General features: G+C 48.3%; 10 protein-coding genes across 10 annotated transcripts; 4 read left to right on the top strand and 6 right to left on the bottom strand.

The window, feature by feature from the left end:
• Window positions 1-427: 427 nt before the first annotated feature.
• On the bottom strand, window positions 428-3,663 carry FOXG_04837 (uncharacterized protein; the record flags this gene model as incomplete). The annotated part of the gene is made up of 8 exons (XM_018382873.1): window positions 428-1,429; window positions 1,485-1,600; window positions 1,647-1,726; window positions 1,778-1,953; window positions 2,000-2,600; window positions 2,648-2,803; window positions 2,864-3,281; window positions 3,335-3,663. 8 exons carry the CDS (start codon window positions 3,661-3,663, stop codon window positions 573-575), a joined length of 2,733 nt encoding a protein of 910 aa, XP_018239681.1. The 3' UTR covers window positions 428-572.
• A 269-nt stretch (window positions 3,664-3,932) lies between these two features.
• FOXG_04836 (uncharacterized protein) lies at window positions 3,933-4,733 on the top strand (the record flags this gene model as incomplete). The annotated part of the gene is made up of 2 exons (XM_018382872.1): window positions 3,933-4,222; window positions 4,277-4,733. 2 exons carry the CDS (start codon window positions 3,933-3,935, stop codon window positions 4,677-4,679), a joined length of 693 nt encoding a protein of 230 aa, XP_018239680.1. The 3' UTR covers window positions 4,680-4,733.
• On the bottom strand, window positions 4,688-9,316 carry FOXG_04835 (uncharacterized protein). Its single transcript, XM_018382871.1, has 6 exons — window positions 8,972-9,316; window positions 8,711-8,915; window positions 8,425-8,664; window positions 8,186-8,374; window positions 5,603-8,137; window positions 4,688-5,555 (listed from the first exon to the last, which is right to left on the bottom strand). The coding sequence occupies exons 1-6, from the start codon at window positions 9,263-9,265 to the stop codon at window positions 4,855-4,857; spliced, it is 4,164 nt and encodes a 1,387-aa protein (XP_018239679.1). The 5' UTR covers window positions 9,266-9,316; the 3' UTR covers window positions 4,688-4,854.
• A 459-nt stretch (window positions 9,317-9,775) lies between these two features.
• FOXG_04834 (uncharacterized protein) lies at window positions 9,776-11,941 on the bottom strand (the record flags this gene model as incomplete). Its single annotated transcript, XM_018382870.1, has 4 exons — window positions 9,776-9,790; window positions 9,847-10,122; window positions 10,181-11,578; window positions 11,603-11,941. 4 exons carry the CDS (start codon window positions 11,939-11,941, stop codon window positions 9,776-9,778), a joined length of 2,028 nt encoding a protein of 675 aa, XP_018239678.1.
• Window positions 11,942-12,746: 805 nt separating this feature from the next.
• Window positions 12,747-13,278, bottom strand: FOXG_04833 (uncharacterized protein; the record flags this gene model as incomplete). The annotated part of the gene is made up of 1 exon (XM_018382869.1): window positions 12,747-13,278. The coding sequence occupies one exon, from the start codon at window positions 13,276-13,278 to the stop codon at window positions 12,808-12,810; it is 471 nt and encodes a 156-aa protein (XP_018239677.1). The 3' UTR covers window positions 12,747-12,807.
• A 995-nt stretch (window positions 13,279-14,273) lies between these two features.
• Window positions 14,274-17,770, top strand: FOXG_04832 (uncharacterized protein). The gene is made up of 7 exons (XM_018382868.1): window positions 14,274-14,624; window positions 14,679-14,733; window positions 14,783-16,019; window positions 16,073-16,201; window positions 16,257-16,307; window positions 16,366-16,520; window positions 16,578-17,770. The coding sequence occupies exons 1-7, from the start codon at window positions 14,555-14,557 to the stop codon at window positions 17,626-17,628; spliced, it is 2,748 nt and encodes a 915-aa protein (XP_018239676.1). The 5' UTR covers window positions 14,274-14,554; the 3' UTR covers window positions 17,629-17,770.
• A 21-nt stretch (window positions 17,771-17,791) lies between these two features.
• On the bottom strand, window positions 17,792-19,507 carry FOXG_04831 (homogentisate 1,2-dioxygenase; the record flags this gene model as incomplete). The annotated part of the gene is made up of 3 exons (XM_018382867.1): window positions 17,792-18,108; window positions 18,164-18,518; window positions 18,575-19,507. 3 exons carry the CDS (start codon window positions 19,505-19,507, stop codon window positions 17,792-17,794), a joined length of 1,605 nt encoding a protein of 534 aa, XP_018239675.1.
• A 408-nt stretch (window positions 19,508-19,915) lies between these two features.
• Window positions 19,916-21,473, top strand: FOXG_04830 (3-carboxy-cis,cis-muconate cycloisomerase; the record flags this gene model as incomplete). Its single annotated transcript, XM_018382866.1, has 2 exons — window positions 19,916-20,095; window positions 20,154-21,473. 2 exons carry the CDS (start codon window positions 19,916-19,918, stop codon window positions 21,444-21,446), a joined length of 1,473 nt encoding a protein of 490 aa, XP_018239674.1. The 3' UTR covers window positions 21,447-21,473.
• Window positions 21,474-21,545: 72 nt separating this feature from the next.
• FOXG_04829 (uncharacterized protein) lies at window positions 21,546-23,381 on the bottom strand (the record flags this gene model as incomplete). Its single annotated transcript, XM_018382865.1, has 7 exons — window positions 21,546-21,733; window positions 21,788-21,827; window positions 21,881-21,978; window positions 22,029-22,370; window positions 22,437-22,808; window positions 22,864-23,058; window positions 23,105-23,381. 7 exons carry the CDS (start codon window positions 23,379-23,381, stop codon window positions 21,546-21,548), a joined length of 1,512 nt encoding a protein of 503 aa, XP_018239673.1.
• Window positions 23,382-23,771: 390 nt separating this feature from the next.
• FOXG_04828 (uncharacterized protein) lies at window positions 23,772-25,329 on the top strand (the record flags this gene model as incomplete). Its single annotated transcript, XM_018382864.1, has 6 exons — window positions 23,772-23,900; window positions 23,952-23,983; window positions 24,035-24,155; window positions 24,215-24,719; window positions 24,772-25,065; window positions 25,115-25,329. The coding sequence occupies 6 exons, from the start codon at window positions 23,772-23,774 to the stop codon at window positions 25,327-25,329; spliced, it is 1,296 nt and encodes a 431-aa protein (XP_018239672.1).
• Between the last annotated feature and the right edge of the window lie 90 nt (window positions 25,330-25,419).

The following is a 25,419-nucleotide window of genomic DNA, read 5'->3' as shown; positions in this document are numbered from 1 at the left end:
ATCTACTAGTACCTAGAGGTGGTTCTCATCTTCAGTATGTATAGCGTTATACGACTGTCTGCAGTTAAGATCGTGCCGGGTATCGATTAGGCAAAAGTATATTAAGTTCCCTCAAAGAGAGTCAACTTTATTACAATGGGTGTGGGCTCTTATGGATCTGTTATCTTACCCTGTTCCCCAAGAGACCAAGTATACTCCAAACATCATAATAGTGCTTTTGAAATGGAAGGACGCAGAACTTCTGCATAGTCCTGCGATACTTCGGACGCTGAAGGTGGCACAACATAAGCGCGTTGATTGTGCGGTAGCTACTAGCTAGCCACCCACCCAGGGGGAGAGTTGCATTGACGGTGCCCCAATGAGGCAGGGCGCTGCTAATGTGACACAACTAAACTGAGTCGCAGAGAGTTAGGCGGAAAAGCAGATCAGAAATATTAAGAGGAGTTATTAATCTAATCTAAGTTTACAAAAGAACATAATCAGTCTAGTTGTTTTCTTCTAATCCGTCCCATGCTTTAGCTCCCGCTCCTTAAACCCCTTCAACATCCCCAGGCTCTCGCATCCTAAATGGCTTAATCCAAAGATTGTGCCTGACACATCTGGTAATAGATCCCACCCTTCTGCATTAATGATGCGTGTGTACCAGACTCTACAATTCTGCCGCCAAGGAAGACGAAAATACAGTTTGTATCCTTGATGGTAGAGAGACGGTGAGCGACAGCGATAGTAATACGTTTCCCACATGCTGCAGCTTCTGCCAATGCTTCTTGAACAATCTTCTCGCTCTCTGTATCTAGTGCTGATGTGGCCTCATCCAGAAATAGGATATCAGGGTTACGCACAAGGGCCCTGGCAATCGCTATACGCTGGCGCTGGCCTCCAGATAGTGAGAGTCCTCGTGAACCACACTGCGTATTCAGTCCTTCAGGCAAGGACTCAATGAATCTGTATATATTAGCTTGTTTGCAAGCATTAATAATCATGTCATCAGTGAGAGCTTCTGCGTTCTCAAACCCCAAGGAAATGTTCTCCCGGATAGTGCCCTGGTAGAGCGTTGGTTCTTGCTGCACCAATGCAGTATGTCCCCGGTAGAGACGTGGATTGAGCAACGCAATATTCTGTGCGCCGAGGTTGATGGAACCGGAAGAAGGATCGTTGAATCGTTCGAGCATGGATATCATGGTGCCTTTACCACATCCCGAGCTGCCAACAAATGCAACAAACTCTCCAGGTTGGATCGTCATTGAAATGCCACCCAGTACTTTCGCGTCAGGTCTTGTGGGGTAGGTGAATCTGACGTTATCCAATATCATGGAGTCTGGAGAGTCTGAAGGACCTTTGTCGTGGTTGTCTGGTGTTTCTGTTACGATTGGCTTCAATGACCTGACCCAAGCCATATAGTTGCCCGCCGAGACAGCCTTGGTAATGCCTATAAGTCAGGGTCAGTAAGTTTCTTTTCCATGGAGGAGAAGGACATCGCTCACTGCTTGTATACATGAAGAATTGTGCCGCTCCCTGGCCACTGAGGAACACACCGACGAAGACGATGTAGAACTGACGCATCGTATACTCGTTGAAAGATAACAAGCGGCAACCGTACCTACAAGAGCATTAGTTGCGGTCAAGGTAGAATAGCAGAGGGCGACTCACCAGAATCCCAGAGCAAGTACAAGTAAATCAACAGATTGCTCCAAGCATTTCGCGACGATAAAAATGGGTCATTCTCCTTTTCCTCGTCAGCTTCGTTATCAATTACTGGCGTGTGGGCTGGTCATACCTGGCCGATGGTGTTAGAGAACCATCCAAGAACGAAATAAATGATGAGGTTGCCGATGGCGATGATGAAAAATACGAGAGCAAAGAAATCTCCTTTGGACCGTAGTTTTGAGCCAGAATAGGTGAATACATTCATCAGCTCTGCAAAGACGAGGGCTTGGCCGGGATACACGGCACCTAAATCAGTCAGTCAAGCCAAGTCAGCAAGTGATAAGAAAGCCACCTCCTGCAAGACACATAAGAAACATGAGAAATAGCGTGGTCCAGAGAGATTTTTGTTCCACAAGTGATGACCAAACCACCCTCACAATGCCTCGCCTTTTCCAGTTGCTGTAGTCAAGGAGCTCCTGTTGTTGCACTGCTGAAGAAACGCCTTTTCGATGACTCGCTGATGTGTGGATCTGTTTGAGCCCTGTATCCTCCTTCTCGCCTTCGTCTCCCGTTTCAGTAGCTTCAGTATCACTGTGTTGTTTCTGATTGGACTCAAGGTCTTGGGCCTTGACCAATCGCGCGTATGCTCCGTTCATACCGAGTAGCTGGCTATGTGTTCCTGACTCACAAACCTCACCCTTCGACATGACAACGATGTTATCGGCGTTTTTGATAGTTGCTAGCTTGTGAGCGATGACAATCGTAGTACGCCCTACTGATGCCTGATCTAATGCCTTCTGGACTAGGCCTTCCGAGGTTGGGTCTAGGGCGCTGGTAGCTTCGTCGAGTAACAGGATCCGGGGGTCGGAAATAATGGCACGAGCAATAGCAATGCGTTGCTTTTGACCTCCAGACAGTAACCCAGCTCGCTCACCTACTTGCGTCTCATATCCCTACTTCCGTCAGATTACTATCTTGAAATCAGCTGATTGGCACTTACTTCTGGAAGCTGGGAGATGAACTCATGGGCATTAGACATTTTGCATGCTTCGATGACGCGTTCCATCTTGGACTCTCGAGGAGAATCTTGCCATTGTGTGCCCGTGAGACCATTACACACATTCTCGAATATAGTACCATTAAATAGAACAGGTTCCTAGAAGGTGTGAGTGTCTGGGGGAGGGAAAAAAGGCAGATAATGACACACCTACTGAACCATTCTAATGTGAGTTCGGAGCCAATTGATGTTAAGTGTCTCGATTGGCCGGCCATCGATACGTATCGAGCCGGACGTTGGGGTATACCACCTCTCTAAAAGGCCAACGATAGTGGACTTGCCACTGCCGCTCGCGCCTACGAGTCCTGTCGTCTTTCTAGCCGGGAAGGTCAATGTGAAGTCACGAAGCACTTGCACATCGGGCCTAGTAGGGTAAAAAAAGGAGAGGTCAAACAATTCGATTGTCCCATCGACCTTCTCAGGGCGATCCCCAGATTCATCCAGCGCGTTGATGAGTGGTTGCCTATCGATCGTGACAAACAGGCCATTTGCGGCTGAAGCAGCTTTGGCGAATGCGGTGAAGTACGGTGAGATCTGCGTCAGGGAGGAGGCAGCGATGACGATAGAGAACAGTACGCTAGATGGTCAATTCATCTCCCTCATACTAAAAACTTGTAGAAACCAACTTACGCGATGACGGTTCCGGGCCCTTTAATCTCTCCATCGGCATACATGTGCACCCCTCGCCAAAAGCACAGTGCGTAGCCGCTAAAGATCATGAAGAACTCGGTACTGTAGATGAGACCCCAAACAGGAGACTTCTTGTCGCCTAGCCTGCGGGCTTGCGTGAGGTAGTTATCGTATTTCTGGACTAGGCGGGGCCGCATCCAAAAGGCGTGGACGTTTCTGACTGATCCAATGACATCCTCGGCGAGTGAGTTGGCTGCTGAGTAGAGCTTCATGATCTTGAACTCGATCTGTGCATCGACACCTATAGAAAAGCCAATGCCAACGACCATGACAGGTGCGATGGTGATCGTGATGAGCGCCAATGCCCTACCCAGCTGTCGAGGGAAACCAATAGTCACTGTCTAAGCCGGAAAAGATGATCAAAAGTGGCGCACACAACTTGTTAGGCTGCATAGGATTCATTTCTCAAATTCAGTTGGTGTCTCTACTTTCTTTTGTCGCTAACCTTCGTATATGTATTTAATATCTGGATCCCTCCCTCACTCAGCGTCCCTCAACACAACAATCGACAATCGGCCACCATCAATATCAACTCAAGATGAAATTCATCGCAGCTGGAACGTTCTTTCTTCCTTTGGCGCTCGCCTCCAAAGGTATCTTTGATGGCGTGGACCCATTATGCGCCCCTTGTCTTGACGAGGCCATCGCCGATGGCCCTAGCAACACGCAGTCAAAGGAATTTGCCAATTATCTTTGCATGGGTCAAGGCGGGTCCGCAGTATCTCTCTGTATAACTGAATGTGGAATATCGACCTCCAGCGACATAATTGACACATCAGCTGCTGAGGCCCGAGCTGATGTTATAATTGGTATAATGTTCGACTATTGGTATGTATATGCCCTGATTAGAGTTTACAAATAGTTCCTAATCTATTTGAATAGTGTTCAGTACTATCCGGAAGAGACGTGTGCGCTTTTCGAGGGTACAGAGTTTGCTCAATTGCCACCATGTCCCGAGATTCGGAATGGTGAGAAAAATGGTGGAAATGATTCGACTCGTTCCAGCTCGGAAATTTCTACCATTGAGGCTCCAGCTTCAGAGACCACCGAGGATCAGGCCCCTGACGCCACCGAGACCACTGGCTCTGGCTACTCCCACGTCACCTACTCCGCTTCGGGCTCTGACAGCACCGGCGCCAGCCCTCAGCCTACCAGCTCACCAGGCTCTGACTCATCAGATTCTGGCAGCTCACACACTTCGGCCGGAGGTGTCCCAGCTCCCATGGGTGCTTTTGCTTCCTGGGAGATGTTAATCGGGCTAGTCATGTTGGCTGTAAATATCTAGCTTTGAAGCTGTCTGCGAGAGGAATCACTATTCTGTTATAACTCTACTTATTTTCACCATTTATCGGGCAAGGCGTGCGATGCAAGCATCAGCTGTCAGGTCTATCAACTCAAAATAACACTCTTAAAAACACAGTTCAGGCAGCATACCAACTGCTCACACAATTGCCCAAGTTTCACCATTTATCTACCTCTGAAAACAATCTCTTCGTCCCTTCCACTAGTTTGATTTTTTCGCCCCTCTCCCCAGTAGCGTTATGGATAGCCTCACGGATCAGCCGCTTATCCTTCCTGACCAAGACAGGCAGACTTTGCCCTGATTTATCCATCATGTTATACCCATCTTCTATTCCCTTATCTACTAGTACCGAGAGGTAATTATCACCTTGCTTCGGAAGATATAGCGTTATGCGACTGTCTTGCGTTGAGATCGTGCTTGGTATCGATAACAGTTCCAGGCTCTTGGCGGTTGTATCTCCGATGCATGGCGGAGCGGTCAACTTGATCTTTCCAGCATCAATTCTCAACTGACACCCTATTTCTTGAGACCCGGCGTTGACGATGGCGGAGCTTCCAGCTCCTTCAGCAAGAGTCAAGTTAGATCCGCTAGCTTTGGTAATGTCCATTCTAGTTTCAAGCCTTTGCATATATTCATCGTGTGAGCTATGAGTCTTCTGTTGTTTCGGAGGGGGCATCAGTGATTGTGAAGACCTCACGCTACCGGCAATTCTGTTAGCAGTCTTTAAGTCACGTTTTGTCAAGTCATAGACTTCATGGCTATCTGAGTGTTTCCGCATGACAACCACGTAATTCGCACACGCCGATATCGACAGGCTTGTAACCTCGGCTCCATCCTGTGAAAGATGGTTCATAGTGTCTGCCTGTTGTCAGAAATTGCCAATTAAGTTCGGGTGTAAGTCTTACTTCGTGAAAAGTCCCATGCCATAACACGACCCCTAATGGCAGATACAATGAGGCTCGACTCGGGGTGAAACCTTGCTGTTGCTAAAGGCACTCCGGTACAGCCTAGCCATGAACTCATTATCTCCTTTGGCGCCACGGCGACAAGCCGAACTTGAAGCTCTCCACTCGAAGTGTCTTTGATCTCAAAGACAGCTAATAGAGGCTCCTCGAATTTCTTTGCATCTTGGAAGAAGATGTGGTGGCTGTGCATGTCGAAAATAGTTCGATACATGTACACCTTTCGTTGCAGTAACTGCAATGTTGGTGGCAACCCGATACTCAGTGAATAACTTGGATCATGTATCTTGAGCCTATCATCCCAGAAGTGCTGGATCCTCGCAATTTCCTCGAGAGGCATACGACAAGATCTGATTCGAAGTTTCGATAACACTGGGTCGATAGTGACACGGTAAATAGTCCGTAGAACGCAGATGGAATAGCCATTGAAGCTGATAGAGAACGGGAAAGAAGCCTTCCACGTCGAGAAATGCTCTTGTCGGAATGCCTGTCTCATCTGCAACGCCACTTCCGTCGCCTGCAACGGAATAGAAACGGTGCCAAGCTTCTCCATAGGTTCGCCTACACGGCTGAGTTCATAGACCGCATGCCAATTCTCACAATAATTCTCGACTTCGATATATGCAGTGCTTGGGTGGATCGTTTCCCAGAACTCCTCAAACTTGCGTGATGGCCAGATACTAAGAATACCAAGTACAGACCCGTCAGAAGAAGTCGCTGAGATGTGACAAAGGCGTTGAGAAGCCCCGGTAGGGAGGTTTGGTGTTCCTGAGTTAATTGGGACTTGGTACGTAGACTGGGCTGCTGGGAGATACTTGCTTGATGTAAATGCAAGAACATCACTCCATATAGCAGCTGGTGTTTCGTTTAGCTTCAAGTCCCATTTCTTGCATATATCAGTCAAGTCTTCCATTAGTCGAGTTAGATTGTCAGACAAATGAAGAAATATTTTGCTTGCAATGTCTGGTAGCTGGAGCTTCTGTGCCCAGTCTAGCCATTCTAGTGCTTGTGAGAATTCCTTTAGTATCATTGCCGTTGGAACATTATTGTCGCTGTCGAACTGAAGTCGACGCACCCCTGCCGAGGACCAAAATGGAAAGACAGACGGGCTTGTATAGAAGCAGTCAATCCAGTGAGCAACTGCGAATGGATTCTCAAGGAAGCGCCTTAGCAGGTCAACAATCCCCGTGACGGCGGTTGAACACATTTCTTGATAGCATACGCTGCGCCATGATGTCCTGGGAGAGACGGCTTTGCCGAGATGATAGAGCCAACGGACGGAGCAGTAAGAGTATAGATCAATGAGCCCTCTGTCCATACGCAAAGGTATCGAAGTGGGAGCTGAGTCAAGCAAGTGATCCAAGCACAATTTCGCCATATCCATATGCGAGATGATCGGAGAAGGGGACAACATCGCAATAGTCTGATCTTCCGGTGTCCATGCCAAAAGATATTCTCTGACAGAAAGATGAACAAAGGCACAGTTGGCCGAGTTGGAGCCACTTGAGCTACATTTTTCCAGAAGACCTAGGTGGAGCGCTGAGCCTCGCAGGATAACTAATCCGCAAGTCACTAGACTGATGAGCTCAGAAAGGTGGGAAAATGCCGATTGTTTATCATCTGGCTCCTCAGCACCGAGTAAGTGATGCCAAGAGCTGGAAGACAGGAAACACTCTTGATGACAAAGAAGTGTCCATTGGATAACCTTCTTGGCCATTTGCTGTTGCGCCGAGTCCAGGAGGGATATCTGTCGAAAGATTCTCATATACATAGACCCGAGACCTTCTGGAAGCGTGATGGAGTGAATCATACTCTCCCTTAGCCGTCGGTTCAGAGCAGGAGATCTCAAGAACGAGAGCATTAATTTTGCCCAGAGAAACATCCTATCAGCTCCCAGCACTAGGCTTCGCGTGAGCTGCTGAATATTAGAAGACTCCAGAAGGAGGCCCTCGTCGACAAGATCAGTCAGATGATAATGACAATAGGTATGAATGTCATGTTCTACGCCAACTTGGCCAAAGCTCAAACGGTGTTGTAGTGGAACCAACTTGGTCAATGATTGAACAGTAGGTCGGCTCGAGAATAAAGCGCGTAGATTTGGTAGAGAGAGTAGCGTCTTGAGATATTTAACGAATCCATCCGGCTCTGTACACTCATCGATACCATCAAGAATCATGATGGGGTTTTCAATGGAGCTCAAACACAGATGAAGCAGATCTTTTAGCTCAGCTGGCGTTGCAATCGATTGACCGGATGATTTGTCGCCATGATTGGAAGCAAAAATAAACTTGTCGAGTATGTCATCGCTATGTTTATGCTTGTGTAGAACCTGAGCTAGAATAGCGCGAAAAGCGAGGTCGGAAGCTGTGTGGAATGGAGACTGCTCTTTGAAGAAGAAGTAAACCAGGTTTTGATTATAGACAGATAGTTCGTGGACGATTGATGCTGCTAGAACACTCTTGCCGCCTCCAGGGTTACCTTGTAATGTCAGTCTGAGAAAGTTGTATCAAGTCCATCGTCTCTTACCATGAATCCACAAAATTCTGCTATCTGGCGCAGAACTTCCTCTTGAGATGCTCTCGGACCATTCTTGAAACTTATCCACTTCAAAGATCCACTGCGCGGTATCGTCTTGGCATTCATCGAGAGTGTTCCAATACGTGCTCGCAAAGTTTGGTGCATTTAACCAAGACTGTATCCTAGCGATTGCTTGTTCTAAATTGGCAGATTAGCAAGACACGAGACGACTGCACCTGAATACGTACCTCGCGTTTGGAGTCGCATCTGCTCTTGAAGGCCCGAAACAATGGCATGGGTGGCTTGTGTGTCTTTGCAAATCTCCTCTGAAGTTGTGGCGACGTCTCTTGTGAGTTCAAGCTGATAGATATTGACTTCGTCGTTCAGTTGCTGCTGGTGCTTAGACATGCTTGATAAGATACCACCGAACCTCTCGTCAAAGGGTCGCCATATAACACTGGCAATCAACTCGACTGGTCGTCTGACCTCTGCATAAAGGTTAGATCTGAAGACAGGCCCGAGGATAGTACTTACTTCCGCTGCCAGCCGTGAACAAGGTTGCTGCACTATCGAAGAAATCGAAGAGATCCCGGTAAACTCGCCCAAGGTGAACCAACAGTCGAGAACTCAGCTTGCCGCGGCAGATATCCTCCAGAGCTTCATATCTAGGAAATGACTCAGTGATATCTTTGATGCACTGTAAAAGTTTTGTAAGTAGCGTTGGAAAGCAACTGGCCAACTACATCAGAATGATTAGTAATTTTCTCAGAGCCTTGTCGTGTCGTATCATCTGACCTCAAGAACGAGCCTCAATGCGCCTAACGCCGCACCCGCGTAAACAGAGCTTTGCGTTACGGGCCCCTCAATAATGGCAAAAAACGGGCGCATTCTCTCATTGAAATCCCGCACGATCGCAAAAGGCTTCTGAGAACGCCTATTCTGTGTCCCCTTCGCTAGGCTAGATATCTTTTTTAAGCCATCCAGTAGGCCTTGCGGGGTACACTTGTCATCGTAGCGTGCCCGGTCATTGTCACTGAGGGTGCTGAGGAAGCTGTGATAGGCGGAGGCAAAAATATCAGGAGAAGCCATAATAACACGCTAGGTGAGATTATGGAATTGTTGACTGCATGTCTGACTTGGGAATTGAAGAAGGAAAAGGAATGGACGTCGTTTGAGGGAAATTGTTAGGCAGCAAGGCAGATTTACTGGTGCGCCTATTCCCTGTCGCCTTGTGCATTCTCCACACCGCCACTAGACAAGGCAAACAACAGCTGCATTAATGGTCCGCATCAATTAAACCCCTGTCATCAGGAAGATCTCAAAGATTTATATTTTACAATCTAATCTCAGAAGAACTATTTATAATACTTTTTTCGTTTTGGTCACCTGGTAGTCTGATTGAGATATGGTCTGTATGCGCTTTTATGCATTCCCGAGGGAAAAATATCCTACATCAATAGGTCGTAATGAGGGTACCAATACATCTTCCACGATACCTAAGAGTCCATTTATACCGAAGGCAATTAAAACTTCATTCAAATGCCTTATTTCAATCTCTTAAACCGACAATACCACCCCACGAAACATACTGATGTCCAGCTACCAGACGTCTTCCTATCACATTGTTAGTTAAATCTTGACACGATTGGAAGGTTCCATGAGACACGAACCTGATATCGATGTGAATGTCGCATGTCGGACAATACCCGCTGTGCATCAGCCAAAGACACGCTGGTCTCAGAAGCAAGGACCTTGCAAAGCGTCTCCGTCACTCCTCGACCCATGCCCACGTCACCGCAAACATACACGTGCCCACCGTTCTGTATCAGAGACGCTACGTCTCTGGATTGCTCAAGAATAAGATCTTGAACATAAATCTTATTCTGCTGCTCTCGCGAAAACGCTATGTACATCCTGAACTTGGAGCCCAGCTCAGCGGTATATCCCTTTGGTGAAAGACATGTTAGTTATTGCACAGTTAGCTAGGGCTAACAGAGAACTTACCTCCCACTCTTCCTGGTACAAGAAATCTTCAGTCCTCTTGCGGCAGCCATAGAATAGCGTCATCGGCGCAAAGTCTTTGCCTTGTCGATGCATCACTACTCGTTCTCTGACAAATCCGCGGAAGGGGGCAACTCCGGTGCCAGGACCAACCATAAGAATAGGTATTGTCGGATCAGACGGTAGTCGGAATGTCGAAGTCTTGACAAAGACTGAGAGAGAGGGCTGTAGGTGAGGTCGTTTTGTGGGCAGCGTGTAGGTTATCGGCTGCACTCGGCTCCTGGAAATAGCTTCATTTTCGGTGGAAGCAACGTCCAAGATGAAGTTTGTCGCAACGCCTGAGAAGTGTCGATTTGTGTTGTGAATTGGAAACGACTCGATAGCCACAGTGATGGAGACTTTGTTCGCATCGAGGGCAGAAGACGAAGATATGGAGTAGTACCTTGGCTGCAACTTCGGCACCGCCTCGATGATGATTGCAAAATGAACATTTACGGCCTCCCCTGGAAACAAAGCCTCCATTATGGCAGCAATGTTGTAAAAGTTACCCCCTGTGAGGGTCAAAAATGCCTCTTTATCCTTGCCGAGTTGGCGAAGCGTGGTCTTCTGCTTAGCATTCGAAACGGAATTCGCAAAGGTGGATATGACTTCGCGGGACACGGGCCCGCAGATATCGATGTAAAACCGAGCTACGGATTCGTAGCTGCACGGAGACGGGAACGGCGGACCCAGGTCATCCGAGAGCGATCTTACCCGGATGGTCTCGTGTCGCTTGTCCCATAGCCCAAACACCCTCAAGAAGCGCTCGACTTCGACATCGGAATTGATGGGAGACACAGAGAGATGGTCGCCAGTCTGATATTCCAGCTTGGTGTCCTTGACATCCAGCTCTACATGTATGTAGGACCGGCCACCAGCACCTGAGAGCAGCCTTGAGTTCGAGATAGGTGCAAAGCAGTGGTTTGTAACTGCTTGAGCCTGCTGTGCGAGGTTCCTGTCTGTGTAATCCGCCTGGAAGATTGGGCCATGGTGGTTTGGTGTCTCAATCACCTCGAAAGCAGGCTCTCGCTCTTCAGTCTCATGCTCGACCAGACCAAAGGCTTCTATGACTCGAGGCCACATTTTATCTTTCCAGTCAATGAAGTCCTCAGCGTTTGTTCCCTTGCCATCGTCAGCTTCGCCAAGAGGGCCATGTCTTCTAGCGCCGCAGAGCTGTAGTCTCTCATCGACTTTGCGGATCACAGCGTTGAAGTGGGCATAACTACTGTTTCCCAATCCAAAAGCGGCGTATGACAAATTGTGAAGGCCATGTTCTCGAAGTTTGTGAAACGGTCCATCATCGTCCTCATTATTTAAGAAGTTGTAGAATTGTTCCGCATTATCCGTTGGCTCTCCATCGCCCTATGAAGCAAGGATGAGGGATACAATGGTGCTGTCAGGCAGTTTATGTAAGTTCTGGTAAGTGCACTCGTCGATCTCGGCGACTGTCGAGCGTAGGGAAAACCGGGTATGGGCTTCACGACCAAGCTTCTCAGCGAATTCCTGTGCGTTTCCGCTTTGAGACCCAAATGAGACCACACAGTTCTTTTCCTCCTCTTCCAACCTCTTCACAATACATCTATTGCTTGAGACATCAGGATCATCGTCGGTATCTGCCCCGAGTGATTTTGTCTTTGTTGAGGCTTGGAAGAGGAGATGGTGGAGGGGGCCATGGCAGAAATAGGCGATTAGTGAGACGAGTACCGCTGTCAACACTGTCGTCATCGCATCGAATACAGGTACATCGCTAGTAGTCTGTTCTAATCTGTCAGATTTGCAACGCGTAGGGAAGGAGTCTGTGGATAATTACAGTAACCGTTTCTGCTTCCATTCTGAACTTGTGTTTGGCCAGGCTGGATCAATGATGGAATAACTTCGTTCTACAGGAGAGATAATCAACAAAGTACTTTTCATACACAACTTTAAATTTCCTCATGCCGCATACTGGACACACATGATATTAGCCTAGTCCTCAAAAGCACACGGACCTTTGGTCGGAAGAATATGCCAAAGATTAGCTTGAGACGGCCAAAGTTCGCCAATGTCCATTTCGGACCAACTTCGCTTGATGCCAAGGGTTGGCATGCCGAGGGTATTTGTGTTTTTTCTTTTTTGAAGAAACGTGGGTAGTGATTACGAAGCTGCACCTTTTTTTCCGTGGTTTAAACAGATTTTAGTAAACACAGGATAATGAATTCCATACGCAACATGATGACATTAGAAGGAAACGAGGGTTGCCAAGGAAGATCGGATTGTTTGAATCGTATTCACATGAGTCTTGTAACTGCATTATTATGGTGAAAGTACACATACCCTCAACTTTCTGTTCGTTATTTTGGTATTGGTAAGACTTCTACCTAATAAGGCCTTCTGTGTAATATGCTAGTCCTCCCACATTCTGTAACTTTACCGAATTCCTCGTGATGCTTCTGAACTCCTTATAACATGTTTTAAATACAACAGACAAACCCACGTCGCCATGTACGTTGAAACCACAACACCGTGAAAGAATTTAATAGTAATACAGTCATATAAGATAATTTCGCATAGATAGCTACACCATAATGTGAAAGTGACTGTGAGTCACTAACCTACGTAGACATTCCGACTCCTTCAGTCCCATTTGGCCACCTCATCAAGGCTCTGCTCCGCTTCTCGGAAGATAGTATCAATATGTGCTTGACTGCGAGTTTAAACACAACCTTGAACGGCTTAGGCCCATGCGCAATTCCTTCCTTGAAAGCCTCCGGATCAGGTACAATTTTCTGCCCCGTCGCTGGATTGACGGCAAGCTCTATATCAAATGCCCAGAGGATCCTGGCAATAGCTCGCCACTGCGTTCGCTCTGCGAGGTGCATACCGGGGCAGATACGACGACCTGCACCATAGCCGTAGTGGTCTCGGTTGTTGAAGTCGGGACTGCCTGCATAGTCACTTGCCAAGCGTGGGTGGTTGATGTAGCGACTTGGGTCGAACGTATCCGGGTTTGTGTACTTCATTTGCTCTGATCGATGGATCGCGTATGAGGGAATGATAACGGTGGCGTCTTTTGGGATGAGCATTCCGTCGTACCAGGTATAGTTCCGATCTAGGACTGCCTCACACAGTCACCAAGGGTAAGTCTTGATACCACTGTGGTTCGAAACGTTCGCGCCGTAACTAAGCTTTTGACAGATGACTACTACGACGGAATGTTGATCCCCAAAGGAAGTACCATCTTCGTCGGCGTTTGGGCGATGCATCACGACAAGGATTATTATGGAAGTCATGACACCTTCGACCCTGACCGCTACCTGTCTCATACAAAGCTAGCAAATGAATACGCTGTGGGTCCAGATTATGAGAAACGAGATAAGTCCATCCCTCAAAAATACCATATGGAGCTATGAACTAACTTGCATTTCCACATCACTATGGATATGGTGCGGGACGGCGTATCTGCCCTGGAATTCATCTGGCCGAGCGCAGTATGTGGCGAATCACTGCTAAGTTATTGTGGGCGTTTGAGTTCTCCGAACCGATTGACCCTGTAACCAAAAGGTTCAGCCCCTGGATCCAGATGCATATACGTCGGCTAATTTGGTGTGTCCACTGCCATACAAGGTTAACATTAAGCCGCGAAGTGTAGCACATGTTGAAGCTATCAAGAGGGAGCTTGAGAGTGCAGAAGCGTTTTTATCTCAGTATAACTAGCTATAGCCACTGATCTAGTTGGGCTTCAAAATTTTGGCCGCTAATAATTGGCAATTAAATCTATTTTCCGATTTCAGGTATAATCGTATGTATGTGTTAGACATGCTGGCATCATGCTGAGGTCCTATATGTTGTCCCACATACATTACTTTCATGCTCATGAAAGCCCCACATAGATCCAGGGTAAGCAAGTCTCACTCAACGCCCGTTTAACCGAGCTATCAAAGCTGTTATTGAACTCTATCAGGAGGATTGCGGGGTAGAGGTCATCTACTCAATTTAACACTATTTGATTGGTTACTTTGGAAAGGCTGAGCCTCTTTAATCCATGTACCCCGGATCTTCCGCTTCACCTTGTCGATCTGCTTCGGCAGATGAAGCGGTACCAGGTGCAGAGCCCAGACCGCAATTCTCTTTCTCAGGGGTTGGTTAGATGCCTTGCATGTGAGACACAAAGAACCGATGGGATATTGATGTTTTCTTACCCCGCGACAACCCCAGATTTCGTCATTGTCGCGACTGCACCTTCGAAGCCGCAGCTTCAGAGCATTATTGATGGACCTTTGCATGTTTAGAGTGTTTATTTTACCTTCCGGGATTGTTTAGTTCTCAGTCAGGCTTTGCAATCGCTGCCAGCCTGATATCATGAAAGGCTGCTCATACTGTCACCGAACGTTCCACAAGACAGAGCATCTTCTCCGGCACGAGCGCTCTCGTAAGATCATCCCCACATGGAATCATCTCAATCGCCAAATTGACCCATGCTTAGATACAGGGGAGAAGCCATACCGATGTGATACATGCGGTCGCGGCTATGCACGGAGGTAAGAAGCCATCTCCAACTTTTGTCAATGCTGGTATTGATGGCCATAGCGATGTCCTCCTCCGCCATGTCAGATACTTCCATCCAAACAGTGATGCCTCACAAAGAGAGCGCCGAAGATCCGATGTCTCAACGAACGAGAAAAGCCGACAGCGCCGACAAAGTGTACTGGCCGATTCCATAAATGTGTGTTCTATACCGCCACCGGAGCCAGAACAAGGCTCAGAAGCCGACAACGATCATCAGGAGCATGAAAACAACCGCATACGCGATCATGGGCAGCCACAACCGCAGGAGGATGCCTCTATCACCGTCGATAATTCGATGGCGCAATTCTCGACGTCTGACCTCGATGCGTTGGCGACGGTCTCCATGCTCCAAGCTCTCCACGAACAACCGACCGAATCAGCCAAATTAAACCTACAAGACCCTTTCGATCCTGAGCAGCGACCTACGAATCCGTCTCCAGCTGCAGGCCATCATGATAATGAACTATCACCCCTGAGCTTCTCGCATCATATGGTGGAGACAACATTGGAGACCGCTACCCCAACCTTGTTCACCGCCAATGCCGAGTTTCTTAGCCCTGGAGTGTCACTGAGTACCAGGGCAAATGTCTTTCATTCTCATACTGCTGCCTCATCAGCTCCCTGGGGTAATAATGAAGCATCCCTCACATCGATGAGCAACACAGATCTGTTACATTACGCTGGTGCTCTAGAGCTCTTACAACCTAACCTCAGTCATCTGGACTTTCTTGACTTTAGTCTCAGCGAAACATCACCAGGGGTACGTGGCTCGCAAGCCTCGAGTAACAGCATCGATCCTGTAAGCAGTATCCCGCTCGAGCGCTTCGCGAGGGTTGCCGCACTATGGCCTAGAAACCGGACCCATTCCGCGAGTCAAATTGCTTCGAAAGTCTGGGCGGACGTGGTGAACTATCGAGGTGACGGTATCTTCACAGACGTCTCTATTTCGCAGTCGTCGCCAAGCTCTACCATAGGTACTGAGAATGAATCGAGATGGGGAATGGACGAAGAAAAGAGACAGGATCTCATCCGCGAGTTCGGTTCACCTGGTTCCAGCGTTGACTTTCTACCGGCGCGGCTACTAAATCTCGGTCTCACCATCGCCTTTCGACAGCCTCATTCTCTCGTCCCGTTTATACACCAACCGACGTTCTCAGCCAAGTCGGCATCTAATTCAGTCGTATTCTCGTTATGCCTCCTTGGCCTGGTTATTCTTGACTCTTCATTTGTGAAGCCCTTCACGCAACACTACCTGCCAGTAATGTCGCTGCGATTTCCAAAAGCCGGAAGAAAATGACTAATTGTTTGCAGGCAGCGACAGAGCAGTGCTGTTCTCAATTAGCGACAGCATCGTTTGGTCCAGAGGGGTCTGCACAGCTTATCGAGCGCCTTGCATCAGCGGCTTTGCTTCTAATGGCTTGGTCAATAAGCTCACCACATGTATGGCATCCTATGGCGCTATGGCTCGGGAGGTTATTGCTCACTTTAGTCGCAGGGTGCTCGTGATGCGTTCTTGTCCAGAATGCTATACCATCAGACCATTAATGTAATTTCCGAGTCATCCTGTTCCTGAATCACAAAGCTGACGACAATTGCTCTTACAGCGGGTTCAAATGTCAGGATTACTGATGCCACGTCCCGCTTCGTTCAGTATAGACAATCTACTCAATCAAGCGAACTCGGCTAGACTTATTCATGACCCAGCGCAGAGCGATGACTGGGCGTGGAAGGCATGGGCTCGAACAGAGAGCTTCAAGAGGTATGCCAACGTTAATACTCGAGTCTTATAAACGCTGACAGTGACACCTGTTTCAAGATTAATATCGACTCTGATCATGATTGACGCTTGGTGGGCTTCTAGACTCAACACGGAGCCACTCATCTGTACTTCCGTGGTGCAATTGGAGATGTCGACATCGATTGATCTGTATCGGTCCTCATCAGCAAAGTCATGGAGGAGTTGTCGTAATGCTGGCACAAGTGCAACTACAGACCCTGTCGTAATACGAATGCATGACCCATCCATCACTTTAAAGCCGCTTCAAGAGACTTCGCCGATTGGAATGACTGGCTTGTTGTCTGTCATCTGGGCGCGGATTCTTCAACATCAGCATCAAACAAGAGGAGCTAGGCTACCGGAAGATGGCAATGGAGAGCAGCCAACCGCAAGTGTTGATGCTTCGAGTGAGACGGGTAACAACATGTTGCGTGTGCTGGGCGATATCTACACAAACTACTCAAGGTTTCTTCGGTATAGGAACCCCAACTGTATCGCACAGTGGCACTTCCTGAACCTCAACCTACTGGCCAACCTTGAGATCTTCGAAATGGCCTCTGGTCGCAACGGAGCTGAGAGCGCATACGCTGCATTGCAAGAGATCGCCAATTGGAGTCAGACCCAGCATGCACGACGAGCTTGTCTCCACGCAGCCGGAATCTACATCGCCATGAGCCGCAGGCGTGCGAACGATGGCGTCATGCTCCATTCCGACATGTCCTTATTCACAGCTGCGCTTGTACTAGGACTCTCTGTGTTTATGATGAAGCCGAACGAGGTGCATAGTGACTCTGACACAGAGTCATTTGAGTTACTCAACGATATTGACTGGACTAATCTATGTGATCCAATGTCAGCAGTAGATATTGCCGGGGATACTAGTGCCAGTCAGTTTATACAGAATGGAGGAAGTATTAGCTTCTCCGGAACAGTTTGTGAAGCGGGATATAATGCTGCCAAGATGATCTTGCTCGAGTTTGCGAGCTTACTAGAAGAGGTTGGGAAGTGGAATGCGAAAGAACTGTGCCACATACTCCGGATAATGAGCGACTCTTTGATCGAAGTCGACGACCGATTGGGCGGTGATTGACCTGAAGCGCTCAGAGCTTTTATATGTACAAGTAGCCTCGAAAAGACATAGAGTATTATCACTAGATAAGGTACTATTCATACGCGAGAACCTACATGCGAGCAAGGTTGTTAAATACAAATACAACATATTCTTTGCTCCAAGCATAATCCACAACCCTGTCCTAGTTCCAAACTGCTGCATCGACTGCACTAATCTTTGCATGCCCATTAGTCTCATTAGGCAGGACCTGCGTAGGCTGGCCCTTGGCATCCAGCAACTGAATCGAGTGATAGTAGTCCACCGCCTTCTTCTGGTTCGCCTTGTCCTTCGCAACACGCTCAAGAAGCTGCTTGGTCAAAGGATGTGCTGAGAAGCGATCGGGAAGATTATCCCAAACTCGATAGTCGGTGGCCTGTTTGTGAAGAACACCGCAGATCTCTCGAGCATACTCTGTGAACAGAAATGTGCGTGAAGACTCAACCATGATGGTCATTTGATCTGGGCCAAAGTTAGCAACTGTATTACAGTTTCGCGCAGCAAGGATTCCACTCACTTTCCAAGATTCTGCGCGGTTCATTATGCTGCAAGATAGCTTCTGTGATATACTCCTCACCAAACCCACCATGGGGAGTATGCCCGCCCTCGTAACTACAGCCACCAGGCAGAAAGTCGTCAGATCGCCCGAGACCTGCGCCATAGATACAAGCCAACATTTCCGTTGCGCTGTTTCGGTGATAGTAAGGTGCACGCAATGAATTGCTGGCTACATCCCATCGAGGACCGAACCATAGATAGTCCGCGAGCGGAACATGGGGGTCGAATGACTTTGCTGTCAAGACAGTGTTGATGCTGGGATCAGTGTGGTCAATGCTGGTACTGTTCTGAGACGCGAACTTGGTTAAATCGTACTGTGGATCATGTAGTTAGTACTTGTCTTGCTGGTATCGGTGTGTTGGTAGCTCACCTTGTAGGGAACGGCGTTCCCGTGCCAGGCAACAACATCGAAAGGGCTATGATCCTGACTGATGACAACATGCTTTCCACTATTCTTGACAACAATCTTGAAAGGCACATGTAGGTCCTCATCGATATGTGCAACAGGATAAAGAAAATCTCGCGGGTTAGCCAGACCATGTCCTCCGATGGGCCCGAGGTCAGGAAGCTCCCACATAGATCCCCAGACTTCAGCGATATGGCCACGAGCAACAGGGACACCCTCTGCTAGGTTGATGCGGAATCTTACACCGCGTTGGATAACGCATATTTCCCCAGGCTGGACGAACAGACGACCCATTTCGGTTTGGATGTCTATGATGCCGAGTTGAGGAGTGATGAGAAAGTCGCCGTCTGTGTTACAGTACGCCTTGTTGATCATGGATGAGTTGATCATATAGACATACACAGCGATACCCTGACGAAGGTTAGGATCACCGCTTCCAGCAAGGGTATGCAAGCCGTCCGTAAAGTCAATTGTCTCATCATCCTTCGGCAGTGGAAACGGCGACCACTCAGCCTGCTGATACAAAGGCTCAACCTTTGGGTTCAGCGATAAGAAGCAGTTCTCAATATGAGACTTTGTATCAATACTCGAGTATCCTTGATGAGCGGCCGATGGTCGGGCGCGGTACATGTAAGTGCTCATGTTGAGGCCGCGAGGAGCTGCGAAAGCAGAGTAGGTGATACCCTCAGTGTACAGACCAAAGCCTCTGTCTTGAGGGTTGTTTTGGCCGGCGGGGAGAGTACCGGGGATGACTTCTGATTGATGGCGGTTTCCCCAGCCTGCTTGATACTCGTAGGGGTCATTCTCGCGGGTTGGTTTGGTACACTGGAGATCTGTGTAGTGGAAGACTTTCTGTGGATCTGTGGCGGGCTCACGTCTCTTGATAGCGGCAACCATACTGAACTTCGATGGGTAATTCTTGTTAGGAATGTGATATGAATGTAGTGATTATACAAGACCAAGAAGTGTTAGATCTAATCTACTGCTTTATTTTCCTTTTATTCTCCGGGCGTATTAGTAGAGAGGTTCTGCCAGTCCCATGTTTATTACCGAACGGCAGATGCACAAATGGGCCAGTAAGTGGGAAATGTGATGTGACGTCGCATGTGGGGATATGGAGCTCCCACATAATGAGACGTATGTATGTTTACGCGCGCGGTATCATTCTTACCCCTCAACCTTGTGAATAACTCGTATGTTTAATTAATTTACAACGTGTGGGACTGTCAATTGATATCAAATTACGGTAGTTGCCTAATCACTGTTCCTAAAGTATGATCATTGGGGTCTTTTCTGTTGCCAATCATGCTGCGCACAATCCAATCTTGCAGGGTACTCACTCAACTTACCTCTCAATCTCACCCACACCGCTGGAATGCCTGTATACGTCTGCCAACACTTGTCCAGCGCCGTGCAATTGGATCAGTCAGTGCAATTGACTCTGTGATATTTCGGAACTTATTCGGTACCGACGAGATTCGCAATGTAAGTCAAACGAGCTAATCTTCTCATTCATCAACAAATGACTTAATGACAACGATAGGTATTTAGTGACCAAGCATACATCAACAGATGCGTCGACGTTGAAGCTGCTCTAGCCAGAGCCCAAGCCCAATGCAATGTCATTCCTGCCGACGCTGCCGCCGACATCACCTCCAAAGCCAATGCCACAAGCCTCGACATGGACCGGTTGCGCAGCGAGACTGATGTAGTCGGCTATCCCATCCTGCCTCTTGTACGTCAGCTGAATGGCATGTGTGGCTCTGCTGGAAAGTACCTACACTGGGGAGCTACAACGCAGGATATCATGGACACAGCCAGCGTGTTACAGATCAAGTCTGGTCTTGATATTATTGAGACCAAGCTGACTGGCGTGATAAACGCGCTTCAAGATCTGGCAGTTACGTATCGCGATACGCCGATGGCTGGGAGGACACATCTCCAGCATGCCCTCCCCGTTACCTTTGGTTATAAATGTGCTGTGTGGCTATCAAGCTTGTACCGCCATAGAGAGCGGCTTCAGCAGCTAAAGAGTCGTGCTCTTGTCGTTCAGTATGGAGGTGCGGCCGGGACTTTGGCATCCCTTGGAGACGGACCGGAAGGTGTTGATGTGCGAAAGCAACTCGCTGCTGAACTCGGCCTGGAAAACCCCACGATTACCTGGCATGTTGCCCGCGATGGTATCGCTGAAGTGGTCAATTTTCTAGCCCTCATCGGTGGCTCCCTCGGCAAGATTGCCTTGGACCTCATCATCATGTCCTCCAACGAGCTTGGAGAAGTTGCTGAACCATTCGTTCCCCATCGCGGCGCTTCATCCACAATGCCTCAAAAGCGCAATCCCATCTCCAGCGAAGTCATCCTCGCTGCCTCCAAAATCCTGCGCTCCAACGCTAGTCTCGTTCTTGACGGCATGGTATCCGACTTTGAACGCGCATCAGGACCGTGGCATCTAGAATGGGTAGCCATACCCGAGAGCTTCGTCATAGCAGTCGGTGCTCTTCACCAAGCCGAGTTTGCGCTTTCAGGTCTTGTTGTGGACAAAGAGCGCATGGCAGCTAATCTGGCTTCTACGCGAGGACTTATTGTTGGTGAGGCGCTGATGATGGCGTTGGCGAAGTATGTTGGAAGACAGGATGCGCATGATATTGTGTATGAGGCTTGTAAGGAGACTATTGAGAGTAAGGATGGAAGTACGCTGCTCGATACGCTGAAGAAGGATGAGCGAGTAACCAGGTTCCTGCCCTTGAGTGATTTGGAGAGGCTCTGTGATCCTATCAATTATCTGGGATCGGCGCAGCGTATGGTTGATGATACGTTGGCCGAGAATACATCATAAAGTGCTAGCAGATTCCTATCAATACAAACATCATGGATTTGATCTTAATCATGAAAAGGCGATGATTTCCAAATGACATGCTCATTGCTCCCTTCAAAGCTAAGTCTGGTATGGTATCAAGTCATCAGCGATCCTGAACGCCGCACCGGTTTTGCTCCTCAGCTCATCCATCTCAACCTCGTCCACCAGCTCCCTGAGCACCAAACCCTCAGGTGTACAGTCAAATACAGCTATATCAGTGATGATCCTAGATACACATCGAGGACCAGTGAGCGGGAATGTGCATTCTATCAGTAGGCGTCAGCAACTCTGGCTTGATAGCACCACATCATCCTACTTACCTTCCAGAATCTTAGGGTTTCCATTGCGGTCAACATGTTCCTAGGGATGTTAGTCAGCCGCTCAAATCTGATCCAAGACAAGAGATGGCGTACCATGGTGATGATGACCCTGGTCTTCTCTGGGCTGGCAACCAGGTCCATGGCGCCTCCAATTCCCTTCACCTTCCCAGGCAGCATGAAGTTGGCCAAGTCTTCACATGTCAGTATCAATTACCAAACATCATAGTATCTGAGGGCTTACCTCCATATTGACTGACTTGTAGCGCACCAAGCATAGTCAAGTCAATCTTCCCAGCTCTGATCATACCGAAGCTCTCATGGCTTCCAAAAGTCGAGGCACCAAGGTTCAATGTCACCGTTTCTTTACCGGGATTGATGAGATCTGGATCTTCTTCCCCAGGGTTCGGATATCTGCCCATTCCCAGGATACCATTCTCGGATTGAAGAATGACTTCTAGGTCTTCAGGAAGCATGCCCGGTGTCGCGAGTGGCATGCCAATCCCCAGATTGACGTACATGCCGTCTTTCAGTTCTTTAGAAGCTCGCTTGATGATACGCTCTCGTCTCTGGTTTGCAGTTGTAACTATAATCGTCAGCAAGTGGGTTGAGTCTAGAGAATAGATCAGGTTTTACTTGCCTTTGCCTTCACCCTTGGCATCTTGGGCAAATGTCAACTTCTCAATCTTCTTCGGCCTCGTACTCTGAATAATAACATCGACATAAATGCCCTGAATATGAACACTCTCAGGATCAAGCTGGCCAACGTCAACAATCTCGTCAGCCTCGACGATGGTCAACTTTGCATTCTTCGCCATCGCTTCATTGAAGTTGTTCTGTGCTTTCCGAAATGTGCAGTTACCAAGTCTATCAGCCTTGTGAACCTTGACTAAAGCAACATCGGCGAATATGGCTTCTTCGAGTATGTACTTCTTGCCGTGAAACTCGCGAGTTTCTCGAGGCCGTGACATGAGCGCTACGGATCCGTCTCTGTTGTATCGAACAGGCAATTCGCCTGTCTGAACTGAACAGGCAAATATGTTAGCCTCTCGTCGCTCTGTGTGAGGTGGCAGACTTACCAACAGTGCCATATGCTGCTGGGGTATAGAATGCCGGTATGCCAGCTGCCCCAGAAGCGCATCTCTCAGCCATCGTCCCCTGCGGTATCAACTCGAGGCTAAGATCTCCACTCAGATACATCTTCTCGAACACTTTATTCTCCCCGATATAAGATGCTATCATTTTGCTGATCTGTCGGGTTTCCAGCAATCGGCCTGCCGATATTAACATGGTGGTCAGCAGCGATATTAGTGCACGTACCGAGCCCAACACCAGGCATCCCAGCATTGTTTGAGACAACGGTCAGATCTTTGAGATCCTTGCGCGCGGCAACAGCTTCAATAAGCGATTCAGGAACACCAGAAAAGCCAAAGCCTCCGACCAGAACGGTCGATCCACTTTTCACCTTCTGAATGGCATCGTTTTCTGAGGCACAGATTTTGTTGATCCTTCGTAACACGGTGGAGGTCGAGAAGCTGCGCTGCGCAAAAGTCCATAGGCGATTTGGAGCCTGTGCACGAAAAGCTGAGCTCATCATGGTTCTCAGTTAAAGCAAGTCCAACGGTCGTATGAAGCGTGTCGGGATGTTAAGTTCAAGTTGTGTGCTGCAGGATTGAGCTTACAGCAGAATAAACCCATATACAAACTTTGTCATGCCAATTCTCTCATAAGTCAATTGCCTTGTTGTAAATGAATGTTCTCATCATGGACAAGGGTACAGTAGCGTCACTGCGTAAACCCCACATGCGAAATGTTACTGCTACCGTATGTGGGACTGTAACACCAGACGTGCCGGGGCGAAATGTTTATACATCCATGAATGATTATACAGCTACTTTTATACGCGTCAATTTAGCTTCAGTATTTCACCAATTCGACGCCTCGTGAATATTAAAGTGGGTGTTATGACTTCACCAATATGTTAACCATGCGAAGAAAACTTGTTGCCCCGCTTTGGCGCTCGGCTTTGAGCAGAAGAGGCAATGCGACAGCGGCTGCCCCAAGATTGCCTCTAACGGGAATCAGAGTCTTGGACATATCTCGAGTTCTCGCTGGTGTAAGTATTTCATGTGCAAGAAGCGTCTGAGCTAGCGCTAACACCAGAAAGCCATATTGCGCGCAGATTCTCGGCGACCTAGGGTTCGTAGCAACTCGCTTCTCGAATCCATCCCATTTCTGACTTTTCGACAGAGCCGAAGTCATTAAGATCGAACATCCGATACGAGGCGATGATACGAGAGCATGGGGACCTCCCTTTGCACCTTATAAAGATGGACGAGGCGGCGAGGGCGAAAGTGCATATTATTTATCGGTAAGTGTTGAGCTGTCTGGACTTTGGCGAGAACTCCATGCTTATCACGCCTCTCAAAGGTGAACCGAAACAAGAGATCCGTAGCAGTCTCATTCAAGGAAAAAGAAGGGGCAAAACTGATCCAAACTCTCGCCGCTAAGGCCGATATCATCGTCGAGAACTACCTGCCCGGAACTCTGAAGAAATACGGGCTCGACTACAATACACTTGCCAAGACCAACCCTCGGCTTATCTACGCGAGTATAACCGGATATGGTCAGACAGGTCCTTACAGTAATCGTGCAGGTTTCGACGTCATGGTCGAAGCTGAAATGGGTCTGATGCACATCACAGGCCCACGAGATGGACCACCAGTGAAAGTCGGCGTTGCAGTGACTGACTTGACGACTGGACTATATGCAGTCAATAGCATTCTAGCTGCAGTGATTGAGAGAAGCCACTCTGGTCAAGGGCAGGCTTTGGATGTGTGCTTAAGCGATTGTCAAGTTGCGACTCTGGCGAACATGGCGCAATCTGTGTTGGTGACGGGGAAGAGAGATGGGGGACGATATGGCACATCACATCGTGAGTCGCTCCACACAATATTATTGGGACTTGAACTGACAGTAACTCCCAGCATCTGTCGTACCATACCGCGCATTCCGCACTAAAGACGGCGACATCTTGATCGGTGGTGCCAACGACCGACTGTTCGGCGTTTTGTGCAAATGTCTTGGTCAAGAAGAATGGGCGGACGATGAGCGCTTCTCAACAAACTCAGCACGAGTAGCGAATAGAGATGTGCTCGAACGAATGATCGAAGATATTACGAGTTCCAAGCTCTCGAAAGAGTGGCTTGATATCTTTGAGGGTACCGGTCTCGCGTATGCAAAGATAAACGATATCAAGGACACACTGGAACATTCACATGGTAAGTGACGCTCATGTGATAGCGGAAAATGCTAATGGCGGCGATCCAGTTGTCGCGAGGGACATGATCAAAGAGATCAAGCATCCCGCATGTGGCCAGTTGAAAGTGCTGAACAGTCCGGTCAAGTACTCCAGAACCCAACCTTCGATCCGTACACCGCCTCCACTACTGGGAGAGCATACTGATGAGGTACTGAGAGATGTGCTGGGGCTAGATCCAACTGAGATCAAGAGGTTGAGAGAGAATAAGGCTGTCGGTGGATAATTAGAGCTTGTACATACTAGTATAGTAATATTTATTCATCGTTTCTACTTAACGCTCTGCCTGTCATGCTTGCGGTAACCTACATGAATC

Source organism: Fusarium oxysporum, chromosome 7 (genome assembly GCF_000149955.1).
Source record: "Fusarium oxysporum f. sp. lycopersici 4287 chromosome 7, whole genome shotgun sequence".
Taxonomy (NCBI): Eukaryota; Fungi; Ascomycota; class Sordariomycetes; order Hypocreales; family Nectriaceae; genus Fusarium; species Fusarium oxysporum.
This window is presented reverse-complemented; position numbering and strand designations above follow the sequence as displayed.